This window comes from Salvelinus sp. IW2-2015, linkage group LG13 (genome assembly GCF_002910315.2).
Source record: "Salvelinus sp. IW2-2015 linkage group LG13, ASM291031v2, whole genome shotgun sequence".
NCBI classification, from domain to species: domain Eukaryota; kingdom Metazoa; phylum Chordata; class Actinopteri; order Salmoniformes; family Salmonidae; genus Salvelinus; species Salvelinus sp. IW2-2015.
Genome location: NC_036853.1, coordinates 43154002 through 43172980, shown reverse-complemented (window position 1 = coordinate 43172980; position 18979 = coordinate 43154002). Strand labels below are relative to the sequence as shown.

General features: G+C 42.1%; 2 protein-coding genes across 3 annotated transcripts in view; one reads left to right on the top strand and one right to left on the bottom strand.

Moving 5' to 3' along the window:
- The window catches only part of cfap97 (cilia and flagella associated protein 97), a 30110-nt gene extending 16012 nt beyond the window's left edge, over nt 1-14098 (top strand). Inside the window, exons 7-8 of one of the 2 annotated variants that reach the window (XM_023998351.2) lie at nt 11101-11269; nt 13068-13223. In XM_023998351.2, coding sequence (XP_023854119.1) covers nt 11101-11269; nt 13068-13198 — 300 coding nt within the window. In that variant the 3' untranslated portion in view covers nt 13199-13223. Of the gene's footprint in view, nt 1-11100; nt 11270-13067 lie in introns of both variants that reach the window. The other variant, XM_023998352.1, reaches the window with a different exon arrangement.
- An 849-nt stretch (nt 14099-14947) lies between these two features.
- Nucleotides 14948-17590, bottom strand: slc25a4 (solute carrier family 25 member 4). The gene is made up of 4 exons (XM_023998353.3): nt 17367-17590; nt 16084-16570; nt 15812-15952; nt 14948-15573 (listed from the first exon to the last, which is right to left on the bottom strand). Exons 1-4 carry the CDS (start codon nt 17475-17477, stop codon nt 15416-15418), a joined length of 897 nt encoding a protein of 298 aa, XP_023854121.1. The 5' UTR covers nt 17478-17590; the 3' UTR covers nt 14948-15415.
- Between the last annotated feature and the right edge of the window lie 1389 nt (nt 17591-18979).

Below are 18979 nucleotides of genomic sequence, written 5' to 3'. Positions count from 1 at the left end.
TATGTACTTCTGTGTATTGATTTTAAGAAAGGCATTGATGTTTATGGTTAGGTACACGTTGGAGCAACGACAGTCCTTTTTCGCGAATGCGCACTGCATCGGTTATATGCAATGCAGGACATGCTAGATAAACTAGAAATATCATCAACCATGTGTAGTTATAACTAGTGATTATGATTGATTGATTGTTTTTTATTAGATAAGTTTAATGCTAGCTAGCAACTTACCATGGCTTCTTACTGCATTCGCGTAACAGGCAGGCTCCTCGTGAGGCAGGTGGTTAGAGCGTTGGACTAGTTAACCGTAARGTTGCAAGATTGAATCCCTGAGCTGACAAGGTAAAAATCTGTCGTTCTGCCCCTGAACAAGGCAGTTAACCCACTGTTCCTATGCCGTCATTGAAAATAAGAATGTGTTCTTAACTGACTTGCCTCGTTAAATAAAGGTGTAATTTTTTTTTATTTTTAAATCGGCGTCCAAAATTACCGATTTCCGATTGTTATGGAAACTTGAAATCGGCCCTAATTAATCGGCCATTCCGATTAATCGGTCGACCTCTAGTGATAACTGCACATTTGTATTAAAATCACCAAGCAGAATACATTCTCTATCAGCAAATACAGTGTGATCACAGCAATTCAAGTAAATCATATAAATGATTTTGCTTAGGAGGCCGATAGCACACACCAACAAGTATAGGACGACATTTAGGAAGAGTATATCTACCCATGCAACCTCAAACCCATCCATTTTCAGATCTGAACGAGGGTTAAAAGGCACATCATTCCTAGTAAAAAACAMAGTTTCGGTTTCCGTCAATTCTATGAATGCTATAACCTGGTAACTCAACCTCATCGTCCTCAATTGACCCACCGAGCCATGTCTGTCACAGCGACTACTGCAGCCTGTGTGTTAGAAGCAAGGAGTTTTAGTTCCTCTAATTTCGGCAGAAGGCTTTGTGCGTTCACGTGGATAAAAAGTCCTCTCTGATTGAAACAGTCAAACATGTCATTTTCTGTGCCCACTGCTGATACATCGACTATCTCATCTAGATTGCACTCATYATCCCTGCTTGTGTCCAGCATCCCAATGTTTGGCACCGCATTTAAACAGCATACAATTGCACACAAGCAAAATGTTACTTTGAGACTTTACAGCTTCATCATATGACAAGGGGTTGATAGCGCCACACTTTATGTGAACAAACAAATTACAAATATCACAAGCCACCGCTTTTGAATTCTTCTTTACGGTCTTACCATAGTTTTGGCATAGTTGTTTAGCTTGCTTTGTGGTGTTTGGGCGTACATCGTCACAGAGTAGCAGGCTGAAGGTAACACCAGCTTGTTGGAGTTAACACCGGTCTCAGTGGTGCTGCAGTGTTTCCTGTGTACCTTYCCCCAAGCGGCTCAGCTGTTCCCGTTGGGAAGGTGGTATCAGGTGCCGGTAAARTTGTTCATGGCCGAAGTTCACAATATGAAAGGGGAGATTTCCATCCACGTCTTTCRGTGTAGGTGGAACGGGAGTTTGGGATATCTCCATGTTTGAATTGTAGAATAAATCATAAATGCCAAAGCAAAACTTCTGGCTAGAGCCATAATAGTGTTGCTGTGATAAAATATTTAATTTGAAGAATTTATATGCACTGTATGTTTGTTAGCTAGCTAGTCAACCAGTTTTAGARGAATTATTCCATAATTTGAAACAACTAACTGCCAATGTGCCAACATTTCATTTAAACAATGCATGCAATCCACAGCCATGGCAATCCATGGCTAAAATCAGTTGATGAAAAGACCTAGACAAGTTGAATACAACAGGTAGACCTTGCCGTTAAATGCTTACTAGCCGTTAACCAACAATGCAGTTCAAGAAATAGAGTTAAGAAAATGTTTACTAAATAAACTAAAGTAAAAAATAAAATAAATTAGCACAATAAAATAACAATACCGAGGCTATATACAGGGGGTACCGGTACCGAGTCAATGTGCAGGGGTACAGGTTAGTCGAGGTAATTTGTACATGTAGGTAGGGGTTAAGTGACTATGCATAGATAATAAACAGCGAGAAGCAGAAGTTTAAAACRAAGGRGGGGGGGGGGGGGGGTTGGGGGGTGTCAATGTAAATAGTCTTTGTGGCCATTTGATTAATTGTTCAGTAGTCTTATGGCTTGAGGGTAGAAGCTGTTAAGGAGCCTTTTGGACCTAGACTTGGTGCTCAGGTACCGCTTGCCGTTCGGGAGCAGAGAGAACACTCTATGACTTGGGTGACTGGAGTCTTTGAAAATGTTTTGGATCCTGGACTTCCAGACGGGCTGCCCCCTGGTGGTGAGGGTAGGTAGTAAAACATCCGCCATGCTGATCCTCAACACAGTGGCCTCTCAGGGGTGCATGTGCTGCACCATCGAGAGCATCCTGACTTGACCACGCAGTCATGAGTGAACAGGGAGTACAGGAGGGGACTGAGCACGCTGATGATCAGCGTGGCAGATGTGTTGTTGCCTACCCTTACCTCCTGGGAGGCGGCCCGTCAGGAAGTCCAGGGTCCAGATGCAGAGGGAGGTTTTTAGTCCCAGGGTCCTTAGCTTAGTGATGAGCTTTTTGGGCACTGTGATGTTGAACGCTGAGCTGTAGTCAATGAATAGCATTCTCACATTCCTTTTGTCCATRTGGGAAAGGGCAGTGTGGAGTGCGATTGAAATTGTKTCATCTGTGGCTCTGTTGGGGCGGTATGCGAATTGGAGTGGGTCTAGTGTTTCCGTAATGATGGTGTTGATGTGAGCCATGACCAGCCTTTCAAAGCACTTCATGGCTACCAACGTGAGTGCTACAGGGCGGGAGTAATTTTAGGCAGGTTACCTTTGCTTTCTTGGGCACAGGGACTATGATGGTCTGCTTGAAACATGTTGGGATTACAGACTTGGTCAGGGAGAGTTTGAAAATGTCAGTGAAGACACTTGCCAGTTGGTCCACGCATGCTCTGAGTACACGTCCAGGTAATCAGTGGCCCCATGGCCTTGTGAATGTTGACCTGTTTAAAGGTCTTGCTCACATCGGCTACGGAGAGCATGATCATACAGTCTTCCAGGACAACTGGTGCTCTCATGCATGCTTCAGTGTTGCTTGTTTGCTAGTTTGCAAGCCCTGCCACATTATATATTTKTATTTTTACCCGTCTACCAATAGGTGCTGTTCTTTGCGATGCATTGGAAAACCTCCCTGGTCTTTGTGGTCGACTTAAAATTCACTGCTCAACTGAGGGACTTTACAGATAATTGCATGTGTGGGGTACAGAGATGACGTAGTCATTAAAAAACCACGTCAAACACTATTATTGCACACACAGTGAGACCATGCAACTTATTATGTGACTCATGAACTTATTTAGGCTTGCCATAACAAAGGGTCTGAATACTTAATGACTGAAGACATTTCAGCTAAAAAARAAWTATTCATTTGTAAAAAAAAATATTCTGGAATTTATCTCAAAATGCTCATTGTTTGCAGTGATTAGATAAAGTTTGTCATCCTATATGTCAGAAAGTCACCCTTTTATCTCCAAAACTCGCACTGTTATTGTGCAATGAGCAGTGCTGGCTGGGACAGGCTGTACAGTACTGTAGATGTCTTGCAGTGCTCCCTTTAGCTCTTTCTTGCTCTCTCTCTCTTAACTCATCAAGAGGGGGAGGAGAGTTTCTCTCCCTCCCTCTATTCTTAGTGTTGTAATTGAATATACCGTGTGATGTATATACACCTCTCACATAAACTCGCTCACACACACACACACACACACACACACACACACACACACACACACACACACACACTCTGTCTCTCCATTGACAGATGGAACATTTGTCCAGCATTGGAGTTGTTCAGGGTAGTTGACTGTCCTTCTCACTCATTGTACACAATATAGTTTGAGAGAAGGTATCACTTTATGTGTAGAATCCCAAGTAGATGGTTTGTAGATGTTCAATTACCATCAACAACATTTCAACTAACAATCCACTAACAATAGCAGTAACCCTGACCTTAACCTAACCCTTATTCTAACCCTAGCTTTAGCAAGCAGTTGCATATCAACAGATAGTTTGACCATCTGTAGATCATAACTTGGGACTATCCAAAGTGTGACCTGAGAGAAATATGAATACCTTGTTCTTTCCTGGCTCTATGCATATTTTATGATATTGTTATACACACTGTCTGAGAGATTGTATTGGTTTACACAAAACATTTTATATATATTTTCTAGCAAGGGGTTTAGATATAGTACAGGTCAGTTCTGCCTCCAATGAAATATGGGGGACCATTCTTAACCTTTCCCCTATTTCCATTCCTAGTTCTTCCTGACGGTCTCACTTACTGAGATTTCCTCTCCATAGGGTTTGTTGGTGGGAGTGTGACTGCATGTGACATTTTGAGCTGCTGGCTGAGCACTGGTTATTTTTACTCTCAATGGGCCACGTTTTTACCTCTGCTTTTCAGGGCTCACTATCCTCTCCCAGTTTCATTAAGGTCTCTGGTGGTAATGGCCTTGGAAACGTTTCTGTTTCTACATGAACTGTCTACTGACAGTGTATGAGAAGTCATATTAGATAGTTGAAATGTATAAAAAAATGCCATATGATCTTGCCACAATGACCCAATTTTTTTTGTTTTGGTAATGTGTTTGGCTAATACTTTAGTTTAATTTCCACTTTTATTTATCCAGTTTCTCATTGAAATAAAATATTTTTGCACTCATTGAAATATAATCTATTTGCAAGAGATCTAGCTATTGAACATGATCGGAGGGGTCAAGTAGTTTTAATTAGTGTGGACTGTGTCTAAGGAAGAGTTCATGTGAACTCATGCCATGTACTTCCAATAAGGTCAAGGTCATGGCTAAGGGCCAACCAACCAGTTAAATTAGGGAGAGGGGCCCAAAGCCATAAGTCAGCAAAGCGTTTCTCTTGTGTAATGTCACAAGGAATGGTAAAGGGGTGTGGGGGGGGGTTATGACATCATAGAACCTCATCTGCATGCACATCTTATTGACCGGATTTAACCAAATCCATCTCTGAATGAACTACTGCGCAGCATAAGTTGAATAGTACTCTTTCTCTTACTCACTCACTCACTGACTCACTCACTCTCACACATACAAAAGCTGTGCAGTAGACATACGGTGTTCACAGTTAATGTACATATGTTGTGTTTTTAACTAACTACCAGCGCACATACTTTGCGGCTGTCTTAAATCAAAACATGTCCAGATACCGTCATCTTTTGTCAATCGTGTGTTACAGGTAGAGTCAGCGATATGACGTAGATGCAGAAAGTAAACAGCATAGTGGTTCAATTTCCGCAACAACTTAGCGCGTTGAAGCGCGAGGATCAACTTCGCCGCTGTTTTGGTGCCCTGGCTCATCTCAATATCTGCAGTGCTGCTCGTGGCARCATAATTTCGCTGAGTCTGCCTTTAAAGGGGCAATCAACAGTTGCTATATCCATTTTTTGACTTATAGTGCATTTGGAAAGTATTCAGACACCTTGACTATTTCCACATTTTGTTACGTTACAGCCTTATTTTAAAATCCTCATCAATCTACACATAATACCCCAAAATGACAATGGAAATACAGGTTTTTAGAAATTTTTGCAAATGTATAAAAAAAGAAAGAAATATCACACCTGTATTTGGGGAGTTTCTCCCAATTTTATCTGCAGATCCTCTCAAACTCTGTCAGCTATTTTCAGGTCTCTCCAGAGATGTTGGATCGGGTTCAAGTCCGGGCTCTGGCTGGGCCAAACAAGGACATTCAGAGACTTGTCCCGAAGCCACTCCTGCGCTGTCTTGGCTGTTTGCTGAGGGTCGTTGTCCTGTTGGAAGATGAACCTTCATCCCAGTCTGAGGTCCTGAGTGCTCTGGAGCAGGTTTTCGTCAAGGATCTCTCTGTACTTTGCTCCTTTCATCTTTCCCTCGATCTTGACAGTCCCGGGTGCTGAAAAACCACCACCATGCTTCACCGTAGGGATGGTGCCAGGTKTCTTCCAGACGTGATGCTTGGCATTCAGGCCAAAGAGTTTAATCTTGGTTTCATCAGACCAGAGAATCTTGTTTCTCATGGTCGGAGTGTCCTTTAGGTGCCTTTTGAAAAACTCCAAGCGGGCTGTCATGTGCCTTTTACTGAAAAGTGGCTTCCGTCTGGCCACTCTACCATAAAGGCCTGATTGGTGGAGTGCTGCAGAGATGGTTGTCCTTCTGGAAGGTTATCCCATCTGCACAGAGGAACTCTGGAGCTCTGTCAGATTGACCATCGGGTTCTTGGTCATCTCCCTGACCACGGCCCTTCTGCCCCAATTGCTCAGTTTGGTCAGGCGGTCAGCTCTAGGAAGTGTCTTGCTCGTTCCAAACTTCTTCCATTTAAGAATGATGGTGGATACTGTGTTCTTGGGGACCTTCAATGCTGCAGACATTTTTTGATACCTTTCCCCAGATCTGTGCATCAACAGAATCCTGTCTCGGAGCTCTATGGACAATTCCGTTTTTGCTCTGACATGCACTGTCAACTGTGGGACCTTATATAGACAGATGTGTCTTATATAGACAGATGTGTGCCTTTTACAAATAATGTCTAATCAGTTGAATTTACCACCGTTGGATTCCAAGTTGTAGAAACATCTCAAGGATGATCAATGGAAACAGGATGCACCTGAGCTCAATTTCGAGTCTCATAGCAAAGGGTCTGAATACTTAAATAAGGTATTTCTGCTTTTAGTTTATTTTATACATTTGCAAAAGGAAATCTGAACCTGTTTTCACTTTTTCATTGTGGGGTGTTGTGTGTAGATTGAGGGAAAACAATAATTTAATACATTTTAGAATAAGGCTGTAACATGGAATGTGGAAGAAGTCAAGGGGTCTGAATACTTACCGAAGGCACTGTATATACCCATTAATTCTTGAAGAATATTACTTATATTTGCCTCATGAGCTTAGTTCAACTTTCATACCCCATCAGAACCCTAAATATGGGCCTCCCGAGTGGTGCAGTGGTCTAAGGCCACTAGAGATTGGTTCGAGTCCAGGCTCGGTCACAGCCGGCCGCGACCTGGAGACCCATGGGGCGGCACGCAATTGGCCCAGCGTCGACCGGGTTAGGGGAGGGTTTGGCCGGCAGGGATGTTCTTGTCCCATAGCACACTAGCAACTCCTGTGGCGGGCCGGGTGCAATGCATGTTGACACGGTCGCCAGGTGTACGGTGTTTCCTCCGACACATTGGTGCGGCTGGCTTCCGGGTTAAGTGGGCGTTATGTCAAGAAGCAGCTTGGCTGGGTTGTTTTTCGGAGGACGCACAGCTCTCGACCTTCGCCTCTCCCGAGTCCGTACGGGACTTGCAGCGATGGGACAAGACTGTAACTACCAATTGGGGAGAAAAAGGGGTACAAAAAATTTCATAAACAAACCCAAAATATAAGCTTGTTTTACTCCAGTGTTTGTAAACAAAGTCAATGTTAACAAACACTGTTTTGCATTAAAAAAAAACATGTTTAAAACTATAAGTTTTGTATCATGGATGGTCAGTCCTTGCATCCATAACTCTGTCTTTGAATTTGAGAGTGGTTATATTTCTACAGACAATTCATGAACATGCACCTGTGGAACGGTTGTTAAGACACGAACAGCTTACAGATGGTAGGCAATTAAGGTCACAGTTATGAAAACTTAGGACACTAAAAAGGCCTTTCTACTGACTCTGAAAAACACCAAAAGAAAGATGGCCAGGGTCCCTGCTCATCTGCGTGAACGTGCCTTAGGCATGCTGCAAGGAGGCATGAGGACTGCAGATGTGGCCAGGGCAATAAATTGCAATGTCTGTACTGTGAGATGCCTAAGACAGCGCTACAGGGAGACAGGACAGACAGCTGATCATCCTCGCAGTGGCARACCACATGTAACAGCACCTGCACAGGATCGGTACATCCGAACATCACACCTGTGGGTCAGGTACAGGATGGCAACAACAACTACCCGAGTTACACCAGGAACGGACAATCCCACCATCAGTGCTGAGAGAGGCTGGACTGAGGGCTTGTAGGCCTGTTGTAAGGCATGTTCTCACCAGACATCACCGGCAACAACGTTGCTTATGGGCACAAACCCACCATCGCTGGACCAGACAGGACTAGGAAAAAGTGCTCTTCACTGACGAGTTGCGGTTTTGTCTTACCAGGGGTGATGGTCCGATTCGCGTTTATCGTCGAAGGAATGAGYGTTACATCGAGGCCTGTATTCTGGAGCGGGATCGATTTGGAGGTGGAGGGCCCGTCATGGTCTGGGGCGGTGTGTCACAGCATCATTGGACTGAGCTTGTTGTCATTGCAGGCAATCTCAACRCTGTGCGTTACAGGGGAGACATCCTCCTCCCTCATGTGGTACCCTTCCTGCAGGCTCATCCTGACATGACCCTCCAACATGACAATGCCACCAGCCATACTGCTCGTTCTGTGCGTGATTTCCTGCATGACAGGAATGTCAGTGTTCTGCCATGGCCAGCGAAGAGCCCGGATCTCAATCCCAAAGAGCACGTCTGGACCTGTTGGATCGGAGGGTGAGGGCTAGGGCCATGCCTCCCAGAAATGTCTGGGAACTTGCTGGTGCCTTGGTGGAAGAGTGGGGTAACATCTCACAGCAAGAACTGGCAAATCTGGTGCAGTCCATGAGGAGGAGATGCACTGGAGTACTTAATGCAGCTGGTGGCCACACCAGATACTGACTGTTACTTTTGATTTTGACCCCCCCTTTGTTCAGGGATACTTTATTCCATTTCTGTTAGTCACATGTCTGTGGAACTTGTTTAGTTTATATCTCAGTTGTTGAATCTTGTTATGTTCATACAAATATTTACACATGTTAAGTGTGCTGAAAATAAACGCAGTTGACAGCGAGAGGACGTTTCTTTTTTTGCTGAGTTTATAATAGTAATGGCTCATGTCCAGTGGATTTGTAAGGCTTGTTCCCTTTGACACTGTTGACAGATCCATTTTGTTTAACTGAAGTGTGCTAATGATATTACGGGTGTGCAGCATGCCTGCAGCTGCCTACTCTATCAATGACACTGGGCTGGCATAATCAAAATAGACAAAGTGGTCTGTATGTCATTTTTAGTGCACAATTTCACAATATTTACCTTTTTGAAACACTATTAGCTTATACTGTACAGTCGTGGCCAAAAGTTTTGAGAATGACACAAATATTAATTTTCACAAAGTCTGCTGCCTCAGTTTGTATGATGGCAATTTACATATACTCCAGAATGTTATGAAGAGTGATCAGATGAATTGCAATTAATTGCAAAGTCCCTCTTTGCCATGCAAATGAACTGAATCCCCAAAAAACATTTACACTGCATTTCAGCCCTGCCACAAAAGTACTAGTTGACATCATGTCAGTGATTCTCTCGTTAACACAGGTGTGAGTGTTGATGAGGACAAGGCTGGAGATCACTCTGTCATGCTGATTAAGTTCGAACAACAGACTGGAAGCTTCAAAAGGAGGGTGGTGCTTGGAATCATTGTTCTTCCTCTGTCAAGCATGGTTACCTGAGAGGAAACACRTGCCGTCATCATTGCTTTGCACAAAAACGGCTTCACAGGCAAGGACATTGCTTCCGGTAAGATTGCACCTAAATCAACCAGTTATCGGATCATCAAGAACTTCAAGGAGAGCGGTTCAATTGTTGTGAAGAAGGCTTCAGGGCGCCCAAGAAAGTCCAGCAAGCGCCAGGACCGTCTCCTAAAGTTGATTCAGCTGCAGGATCGGGGCACCACCAGTACAGAGCTTGCTCAGGAATGGCAGCAGGCAGGTGTGAGTGCATCTGCACGCACAGTGAGGCGAAGGCTTTTGGAGGATGGCCTGGTGTCAAGAAGGGCAGCAAAGAAGCCACTTCTCTCCAGGAAAAATATCAAGGACAGACTGATATTCTGCAAAAGGTACAGGGATTGGACTGCTAAGGGCTGGGGTAAAGTCATTTTCTCTGATTGTTTCGGGCATCCGGAAAAAGCTTGTCCGGAGAAGACAAGGTGAGCGCTACCATCAGTCCTGTGTCATGCCAACAGTAAAGCATCCTGAGAACATTCTGGGGTGGGGTTGCTTCTCAGCCAAGGGAGTGGGCTCACTCACAATTTTGCCTAAGAACACAGCCATGAATAAAGAATGGTACCAACACATCCTCCGAGAGCAACTTCTCCCAACCATCCAGGAACAGTTTGGTGACGAACAATGTATTTTCCAGCATGATGGAGCACCTTGCCATAAGGCAAAAGTGATAACTAAGTGGCTCGGGGAACAAAACATTGATATTTTGGGTCCATGGCCAGGAAACTCCCCAGACCTTAATCCCATTGAGAACTTGTGGTCAATCCTCAAGAGGCGTGTGGACAAACAAAATCCCACAAATTCTGACAAACTCCAAGCATTGATTATGCAAGAATGGGCTGCCATCAGTCAGGATGTGGCCCAGAAGTTAATTGACAGCATTATTGCAAATATTGACTCTGCATCAACTTCATGTAATTGTCAATAAAAGCCTTTGACACTTATGAAATGCTTGTAAATATACTTCAGTGTTCCATAGTAACATCTGACAAAAATATCTAAACACTCTGAAGCAGCAAACTTTGTGGAAATTAATATTTGTGTCATTCTCAGAACTTTTGGCCACGACTGTATACCATTCGGTACCAGACAGTTGCCAATGGTGTTGAATTATTTGCAGTACCTAAAGGTATCCATTGCTAGACACACAATTATATTATGATTTTCAGGTCAAATCTGGAAAAAGAATGTAAAATAGTGTTTTATGCTCTGCCAGTGTTTGAAAATGTTGATGGGCACCTACATAATGGCTTCATRACCCTCACCGTATTAATAGAGCAGTTAATAGGCATTTCATAGTTGCATACGTCACCTTATGACAACGACCGCAAGTTAATATTGTAGTTATGTCTTGCAATTGGTGTATGCACTGCGATATGTATAGGTTATGAATGTCTTAGGATGACATTATACAGGTACCTTTCATGGAAATTGTTACCACCATTTCTCACCAGGCTTTCCTGCGGAGGCTAGAGTCAGTGAGGCCCACCCGGGGCATGAAGAGGGCAGAGCAGCTGGCAGACTACCAGCGCCAGGCCGGATACCTGGGCATCGCCACCTCGCTCTCAGCCATGGACAGATCGCCCTCCAAGATGGAGCGGTCCTCCAGCAGAACGTCACCAGGTCACCTCTCTGAAGAACTGATGCTCAATAGCTCTCAATAGCCCAAAGACAATACTTATTTCTGTCATTCATTAAGAGAGACTAAATTGGCATCTTTTATTTTTGTTCTTTTAAAGGATCACTTTACTCAAAACATATTTTGGTATTTTTTCCATTAGTCCACTGTTAATATAATCCCTTTTTTTTTTGTTGCATGTAATGTTTTCGAGATCATAAGCACTGAGCACTTCCACTGTAGCCAGGGCAAACTAATTTTCATGATTTCAAAAATAAATCATAGCATTCAGTAGTTTTTACATGATGAAGTAGAATCATGATGAGAAATAATATTAAATGTATATTCCTAAAACATAAGTTGGAAATGATACTGTTGCTGCTTCCTGTATTTTTTATATATACTATATACTGTAGCCGAGTGTCACCGGTTTTAAATGTCCAAATTCATAATCAATATGCTGAAATAAGTTGTGATATGTTGAAGACCAAAACATACATATTACTCCCTACTGTATGCACACGTGTCACACTTGTGTTCAGATTACTTGTATTTTGCTAAATTAGTAACTGCTCACGCATAGGGCTGTGGCGTCACAAAATTTTGTCAGCCGGTGATTGTCAAGCAAATAACTGCCGGTCTCATGGTAATTGACCATTAATTAACATAAACACATGTAGCATCTTCTGGCTTCAACACATAAGCCTGCAAGCCACTGATGCAGACCTTTGGAGCATCTACATTTTATAGAGTCTAATAAATCCATGTAATATAGCCTACACCATCACAATAAATCCATTATTTATTTTAGACAGGTCTAAAGAAACATGATATGAAGAAAATGTAGTCTATTTCAGAAGAACAGAATAGCATACTCTGAGTTGTCCTTATGTTTGGTACTGATCTGGCTATGCCATATGGCTGTGGGCTACACTAGTTCATTTAGCAGACAAGATTTGCTTAGAATTCCATGGAATTCTTTTATAGGGTTTTATGGTATTAAGAATACAATTGAATAAAATAAAATAAATATTTTCTCCAAACGATTTGAGTGAATGCGCACGTGGCAATTCTGTGGTGAGCGGTTAACAAAGAAACAGGTACTCCTGCTTAATTTAGAGTTTTATCTATGTAACTTTAGTTGTGATACAAGCGTTGGGCTATATGTTTTGATTTTTAATACTTTCTAAGGCTACATGATGCGACTCTAATGATGATTTGAAAAAAGTTGCATGAAAGGCATGAGCTCTGCTTAGTTTTTTGTGCAGGCTGTACACACTTTATCAGTCTCTCGTTCACAATTTGACAAGCACTTGATAATGCCTCAAATTTCCCGGCGGCATCCCCTTTGTGTGGGCGTACTGTACTGAAAGTGGCTGCTGATATGCACACTTAGTTTTTTTATGAACAAATATTAAAATATAGTTTTTGAGTGAGACATCTGTGTTTAAAATGCACAAAATTGTAACAAATACTCACAGCTGTTTTTTTGTTTCCCTTTTTCCCACCCCACAAATGTCAAATGTGATGTACTGTTGTACTCGAATGTACATAGCCCATATATTTTTACATTGAGGGAGTTAAATTTGGGAGAAGGTAGTACATCATATGTGTAGTATAGTAATACTAGTATGTAATTAATGTAGTAGCAATAGTATGTAAATCAGTAGTACTATTGACACATGTTGTCTTGTTGTTTCATCATATGTGTAGTATAGTAATACTAGCATATAATTAATGTAGTAGGAATAGTATGTAAATCAGTAGTAGTATTGACCCCTATTGTCTTGTTTTTTTCTTCAGGAAAGAGCCCCAGGCCTGGCAGTACGAACCACAACCACCATAGTGCCAGGGCATCATCTGCCATCACTACCACCTCCACACCCCTACCCAGGCACGCCAGTACGGCAGCGTCCCGATCAGCATGGTCCTGAGAGCTGTGCTCAGGGAGGAGCCCCATTCCCCAACTCCCCCACCCCTTCCAAGTCCTTACCTATAAGTCAATAGTTGCCCCTAAACACTGATCCGAAGTCAGTTTGACATTCTTCCCCCAGATGGTTAAGTTGAGGTTGTTAGGAGTGTCCCACACAATGAAGGATCTGTGTCAGAGATGTGTGAAGCCAGAAATTGGTCACACTTTGTCCAAACTAAATCTCCATTGTGCTCTGATCATGCACTTGTCCAGTGATTCTGTTTTAGCCCTCAATACTAATAAATAAAGGGATCTGACACTGATTGTCTGTTTCCCAGATTTAGACTAAGCCTAAAATAACTTTCAATTGAGTTTTTCCTTGGAGCATACTTTTTAGTCCAGGAGTAGTAGGCTTCATTTAGGTCCGGAAAACCAGTCCTAAATGATGTAAGAATGATATTGTGTTGCCGTTATACAACCAGTCTCATAAAACTGCTTCACTATTGCTTCCCAGGACCAAGGCTAGCTGCTATAAAGTATTGTGAACTGTGCTTCTGTTGTAATGGAAGATATAGCCTGGCTATAGCCTGGATATAGGTAATATGGTTCAGCTATAAAAAAAAAAAAACATTCCTTTGTCAGCTTAGCAGGTGGTGCTTATCAATATGCTTAGTGAATAGAGTAAGCACAAAGTATTCCATGCTGTATTTGCACTCTTGTGAAATATGTTCAAGTGGAACTTTTCTGCAATTTTTCTGTAATTGTTCTTACATTATGATGAATAATGAGAGAGATATATCTTTGTGGTCTAGTAAAGCTTTTTTAGAATATTATGGGACAATTAGTCATATWTTTTTTTTTTATTGTGATCTTGTGCAAATTTCTTGACGTTTTCCAATAAAGCTGCTTGTTGCGCGCACCACTCATGTCTGTCCGTGGTCAAATGAGCTCAAACAATGTCCACAGGACTTTTCCACTTGTGGCAGCTGTCTTTTGTAGGCCAGTTAGCTGCATACCATCCACGTGGCAACAAAGACTGCCAATGCAGACACACTTAACAGGCAGCAAATCTGGCATGTTGTGGACATGAATAATTATCACCCACAATGACATAATGTCACACACGCACACACGATGGCTACAACAGCGGCAGGGGAAATAGGCCAGTGATTGGCTGTGTCATGGTCAGAAGTCCAACACGTGAGTGACATGTTAGCTGCCAGGGATGACTGACCCAGCACTATAAGTCATCAACAGAGAAAAGAACAAGGAAAATATTAACTTGTAGTTAATTAGTACTATAAGCTTACTCAAATAAATTGGTTTATGAGGGTTGGCACAGGAAAAGTTATACATTTGTATGTTGGTATTGCAAACATCAAGTTTGTTGGCCTTTTTTATGTCATTTATAGTAATGTTTATGTATAGCCTAGTAAAACCTGAAGTTTGAGAAAATGGGAGTAATATTACATTTGTATTGTATCTGTTATGTACATAACAAATACTATGAAGCATGGCAGCTGATGAGACACTGATATGATTCCCATCTAGGCTGGCTCCCAATAGAAGGATCTCTATAGCAGCCCAAGAAAATGGGATGGATGATATTTCTAACCCTATAATAGACCAAGTCAGAGCCTGAAACTAGTAACTCTTGCCTAAATGTTTTGATGTATTATGTTATACTGTATATTATGTTATATATTGTATACATTACAATATTTCAATAAAACTAATATGAATGACAAAGGAATGCACCAAAGCAGAGGGCTTAGTAGGTATTTTCATCTTTATTCTTATTAAAATAATGTTTATTGTGGTACATGAGATATGACACAACACAGGAACGTAAGGCCCTTGGAAGACAGCAGCTGCTGTGAAGAGTACATTTATTTGACTTACTATGAGAGAAAGAAATAACTGAGGAGAGTGGATGAATCTTTGTTTGCAGTAGGCATGTAATTAAATGGAAAAATCCCTTTTCTGGACCAGTTTGACAGTCAACTGGCAGGCMTGGATGTGCGTTTTTCTGTACATCTTGGGTAAGATATATACAGGTTTCAGAGTCGGTGCGTTGCTCACATGAACAAATACACTGTGGCGAGAAGGATAACTAGCAACCAACTCCTGGGCTGGCTCAATAGAATACACATCTACCCCGATAATTCACCCAAGCTGTTATCATTATGTGATCCAATTAAGACATGTGGTGAAGGGTTTCCTAGGGAGTTGTGAATGTTTATGTGTACTTCTTGATCTCGTCGTAGAGCACCAAGACGAAGGCGCCGCCCATGCCTCGGATCACGTTGGACCAGGCCCCCTTGAAGAAGGCTTTGCCTCCCTCGTTCTTGGCGATCTTCTTCCAGCAGTCGATTGTGCCAGTGTACATGATGTCCGCTATTGAAATCGACACATTGATCATTAAAATGCGAAATATAGGCCTACTGTAGGCAACTCAATGACAATTGCCATGCGTAATGTGCGCGTGCATAAAACCAATGGAATATTTCCATGGATATTATTATTTATTTTTTTACCTTTATTTAACTAGGCAAGTCATTTAAGAACATATTCTTATTTACAATGACGGTCATTCATTGATATGATTCAACGAGTAGGCCTACAACTAGCTCACCTGATTTGCGTCCTGACTGCATCATCATACGACGTCTGACGGTGTCAAATGGGTATGAAATAATACCGGCGACTGCGGTGACGCTCTGGGCAATCATCCAGCTGACGAAGATGTGCGTGTTCTTGGGGTCGGGCAGCATACCTAGACGATGACATAGAGCAACATAATTGGGATTCTGCGCCTATTTTTTGTAAAATACAATACTTTAAACAACGTCCCAATTGCAAACAGCTACTTAGATTTATGATTTGACTTTAGCTMATGCTCCTCACCCTTGGCTGTGTCATAGACTCCAAAGTAAGCAGCTCTGTAGATGATGATGCCCTGGACAGACACGTTGAATCCCTGGTACAGGCCCTTGATACCGTCGGCTTTGTAGATTTTGCTGAGACAGCTGCCAAGACCGCTGAACTCTCTCTCAGCTCCGCTTTTTCCGATGTCGGCCGCGAGCCTGGTTCTGGCGAAGTCAAGTGGGTAAACGAAGCAAAGAGAGGTGGCACCGGCCGCGCCACCGGATGCCAGGTTACCGGCGAACCAACGCCAGAACTGTGTCTTCTGGTCCACTCCTCCAAGGAAGATCTTCTTGTACTTGTCCTTGAAAGCGAAGTTGAGGGCTTGGGTGGGGAAGTAACGAATCACATTGGCCAGGTTGCCTCTCCAGAAGGAGATAAAGCCTTGCTCTTTGGGAATCCTCCTGACGCAGTCCATGATCCCTTTGTACTGCATTTCCTTTGTGATTTGTTGGCTGGCATGTTGGACCTGGAGAGCAGAACAACAGAAGACAATACATTTTTCAATTTAGCCTCAATTCAGTAAGCCCCCCMAAAAAAGCATGTCAATCGGATTGTATCATTGTACTTTAGGCCTACTTTGTGTTACGCAACTGAAGTTTGTCTTATAGCAAGAGCGTAACAATATTGAGTTTGTTGTTGGGACAAATTCCTAATTCACTTTAGTTCAATGATACTCACGGGTTTGTAGGAATGCATGTGTGCAATTTCTGTTATAATGAGCTATTCTCTGCGCTGTTGTATACTGGCCATTGCTTCATGTCACTTGAGCACAGTCTGTGTGTATTGGGTTGCATGCGTCTGGATAAATTTAGCTGTAGCCTAAACCAAATATCGCCGCTCTTATATTCAAACGAGTATCGACATTTTGGCCTAATTAATTATCATCCTATTAATCGAAACATAGCATTACGTGTACTTGAAATCAACATTGAAATATAAGAACGCATCAAATAAATTAACTTTATGTTATTCAAAATTCATTTTTCTTTTATGACCTGAAATTCATATGATTCGGTTTCTGTTCTGAACGAAAGGCCAAATCCTGAGTCCTATCGAATCCAATTAGAAAGCTCAATACCACCTTGGACAGCGACAAGTCATGTGCGTAAGAAACGTCTCCAAAGCGCTTTTCGCATGTCTTTCTTCATGAAAACCATTTGCCAAATGAATCTAATTGTATTACAATCTTACTCAATGGATAACCAATAATATATTAACTTTATGACAGAGACTGGAAAACAATTATTCTCACTCAGTCTTACCTGGAGCAACAACTTTACTCTCTCAATTGGAGCAACAGCTGTCTTGGAGATGGCAGCAGCAATGCCACCAGCCAAAAAGTCCTTAATGAAGCTAACCACCGCGTCCGACATGTTTTCAAGTTCCTCCTCGTGGAGTAGAGGTCAGACCCTAAATGTTCCAGACAGTCCTCACCAAGACACCCTCAAAGAAACCCAACGCCCCTCCAAGTGGACGAAGCGCCCCCATCCCGCCTAATATATCTGGGCTATATATCGCGAGAATTTGGGGGTGATGGATATGCAGACGGTCGAACAGATTGGCGAGGCTAAATAAATATCCTAGGTTAAGGTTCGAATCTTAGCCATGTCTATTAAATAAAGTGTAATAGAACACTTCAAGACTTTTAAAGGGCAAATTCAAGTAATTTTCCAATTACACAGTGGTGTTAGATAATAATTCGTATTCTGCTATTTAATAACATCACAACATCACAGCTWTTTATCATTATTTATGCACTATTTATTCTTTAGGCCAAAGTTTTATCGCAGTTTAGGGTGGGCACCATGATACAGTGTGCAATTAACACATGGGTAGGCTAGCTTAGCTTTTTTATGTATCTTCATAATTCAATATAGGTCTTATTGTTCTGATAAAATGTGATTTAAGAGGTTAGGCCTGGCAATTAGGCCATCAAAATGCACACATTAACAGCGAGGGCGAGAGGGTGACATTGTTGCTGGTATGCATGCGACTTTAAATACTTTAACTTAGCTTGCCAACTTTTTAACATTGTGATGTTATTAATGATGTGGTGAGGATTTGCTTCATAGCCWGACCTGTAGCCTATGATGCGTTTTGAAGAGCCGGAAGCGCGCGCGTCTCCATTTAACAGAATGTCAATGTGACCTACAGCGCAGAAGTAGGTTATATGTGCTGATTATGGCCTTCTTTGTAATTATCATTAATTGTCAATGGAATTGTATTTTTCATATCTTCAGGCCTGTTCCTGCTAACAACGTAGGCTATTTAGGACAAGCWTTCACCCCTGGAACGAATGTATTCCTCCGTTTTGTATGCATTAGGCCAAAACCTTCAGCAAAACATGTTACAGTAGGTTCGTCGTTTTGACCATTTCTAACCTGTTGTTCCAGCTTTGAAAACAGACTCATATTCTTGCATTTCTCACACACAGGAAAGCATGTTTGATCGTTGCTTGGATACAGCCGAATATAGTCTCTTGCAGAACATTATGTAGCTTGTGACTTAACCAACACAATAGTAACCTATGAAAACAAAACATAAGCCCTGTAATTAAATGTACAAAAGGACCTGGAGTTGCTGCCAAAGACCCGCGTTGCGCCCACACCATTCACTCTCCACTTGGTTGCTGAGACAGTAACAGTCGAATTCAATCAAACTCTATTTTATTGCTATTTCTGGATGTCAAAACACAATCATTCTGTTGCACAACAATAATGCATCAATAATGTACCTAAAATACTTTTTTTTAAACCAAAGAGATGTTAACGTATACACCTATAGCCTACTTGCTGTCTATAGTCTGTATTGTGTGGGAAGAATATAGCCTACTATTTTACTATAGGGTTTTCCTATACTTACAACCCTGATTACC

What these genes read in the sequence shown, in the direction of transcription:
- slc25a4 (XM_023998353.3), bottom strand. Translation starts at nt 17,477, where the DNA reads ATGTCGGACGCGGTGGTTAGCTTCATTAAGGACTTTTTGGCTGGTGGC. An exon ending in GAGTAAAGTTGTTGCTCCAG is followed by an intron (nt 16,571 to 17,366) that starts GTAAGACTGAGT and finishes TCTGCTCTCCAG; the next exon opens with GTCCAACATGCCAGCCAACA. An exon ending in GCAGTCAGGACGCAAATCAG is followed by an intron (nt 15,574 to 15,811) that starts GTGAGCTAGTTG and finishes CGATTTCAATAG; the next exon opens with CGGACATCATGTACACTGGC.